A 1851-nucleotide genomic window follows, 5' to 3' on the forward strand; every position below is an offset into this window, starting at 1 on the left:
CAAGACAACCTAGTGATACTAGCAAAGCCACCTGTATATCCTTCCTGATTCTGTCTTTTTCCCACTCTAAGGATTAGAACTGCTGTCCTTAGTTTTGTGTTTATCACTTCCTCACTTTTCTTTTTAAATACAATTTTCCACATGTATATTACCCCTCCTTGGTATATTGCTTCCTTCTATGTTTTTGGGCTTTATAAAAAATGCGGTCCAGCGTGCAGTCCTTTTAAAACTGAAAACATGACTTCGTTAGCGGTTCTAATTCAACATTTCCTATCAAAGCAGCACAGCATTTTTAGCTAGAATTTAAACATCGATTACTCTCCATGATGGGCAAACTTTTTGTTTTAACGAGTTATAAAAAGTGGACACATTAAAACAATGAGAAAACACCTTCATAAAGAGAATGTCTTTAAGTACGTATGTCAGCGACAAGGGTTTTAAATTCGATCTGCTGTTACCTCGGTGATGTAGAGTACTATGTTCTTGTAGAAGCAGTACAAGATGCACTTGGAGACTCTGTTATAGTTCCAGGCACCGTGAACCATCAGTAAATTCTTCAGATACTTGAACTGAAATAAGAGTGGAGAAAAATTAGTATTTTCCTCTCCACCGTGCTAGGTGACCGAGCGGAAGGCCATGCGTTGCAGAGACGACGCCTCACCTGAGCGATGGAGTAGTCAGAGGAGTTGGCTGCCTGCAGGCCTTCATTGCCACTTATACCCACGCCAACGTGCGCCGTCTGTATCATGCTGACGTCGTTCGCCCCGTCGCCGATCGCAAGAGTGACGACTTTGACTTGTTTCTTAACCATCTCGACGACTTCGGATTTTTGAAGAGGAGAAACCCTTAAATCGTAACAAATTATTGGTTACCTCTGTTTTCTGAACAAAGGGATTTTGAAATGTCATTGTTTTGAAGGATTAAAGCAGCAAAAGATACAAATGGATAGTTCACTGAAGAACCATCACGGAAAAGTCTTAGGTTTGCAAGTGTTTAGCTTTGCCACGTTAAGGAAATAAAAAAAGAAAAAAAAATCTCAGAAGCAAACCCCTAGGAGGGTAACAAAAGAAGATACAATGCTTTATTAAGCACCAACTTACCACGATGTTTGCATTAATTTGTTAAAAGGGTAACATTTGAGTTCAGAAATTCCATCACTTCCTAACAAATAACATCAAGAATTTCTAATTCTTCACTTCGCTGATTTAAAAAGAATGTCTTGATAGCTGCTAACTAAACCCTACAGTACCTGGAAGGTGAAAGTTTTGAGCTTCTGCAGGCTGGTCTTAAGATAATACACTATTAAGACATGCTTAAAACAACTTAAAACTCCACTTAAACTAACTGGGAATTGGCTAACCTCTCAACCTGTTCTCAGGCACCATGGTGAAGCTGTACCAAAGTAAACATCAGGTGTTTGGTTATAGTTCATGGGCTTCATTTTCATCCAAAGTCACTAATGGTCAAGTAGAAATCAAGCAACCTCTTACACAAATGTGGATCCGGAACAGAAGACACCATCTATATCAAAATCGTACTTGATATTAAATTTGGAGTAACTTTTCATAGACTTTTAAAGCCACTTAGGAAATAAACCCAAGACAATGACAGAATGCATTGCATAATTAATATATTGTCTATACTGTATTGGTGATTAAGACAGGAACTACACAATGAATTGGTCTAAAAAACCATTAAGATACTAAGTAGTAAGAAATGACTAAACAAATATAATGTTAGTAAACGAGAAAAATAAATCAGAGCTAAATTCTTTATCAAGATTAAGTGGCATAGCTAATATTTGCTGAAACACCTGATAAATCATTTATTAATCTACTTAAAAATGAAGAT

General features: G+C 37.2%; 1 protein-coding gene across 1 annotated transcript in view; it reads right to left on the reverse strand.

The window, feature by feature from the left end:
- Window positions 1-1851, reverse strand: part of ATP8A1 (ATPase, aminophospholipid transporter (APLT), class I, type 8A, member 1) — a 272471-nt gene that overhangs the window by 74814 nt on the left and 195806 nt on the right. The window contains exons 26-27 of the mRNA XM_012648479.1: window positions 662-845; window positions 459-569 (exon numbers count right to left, since the gene is read on the reverse strand). Coding sequence (XP_012503933.1) covers window positions 459-569; window positions 662-845 — 295 coding nt within the window. The remainder of the gene's footprint in view (window positions 1-458; window positions 570-661; window positions 846-1851) is intronic.

The sequence above is a fragment of the Propithecus coquereli genome, unplaced genomic scaffold, assembly GCF_000956105.1.
Source record: "Propithecus coquereli isolate 6110/MARCELLA unplaced genomic scaffold, Pcoq_1.0 Scaffold288, whole genome shotgun sequence".
Lineage (NCBI taxonomy): Eukaryota > Metazoa > Chordata > Mammalia > Primates > Indriidae > Propithecus > Propithecus coquereli.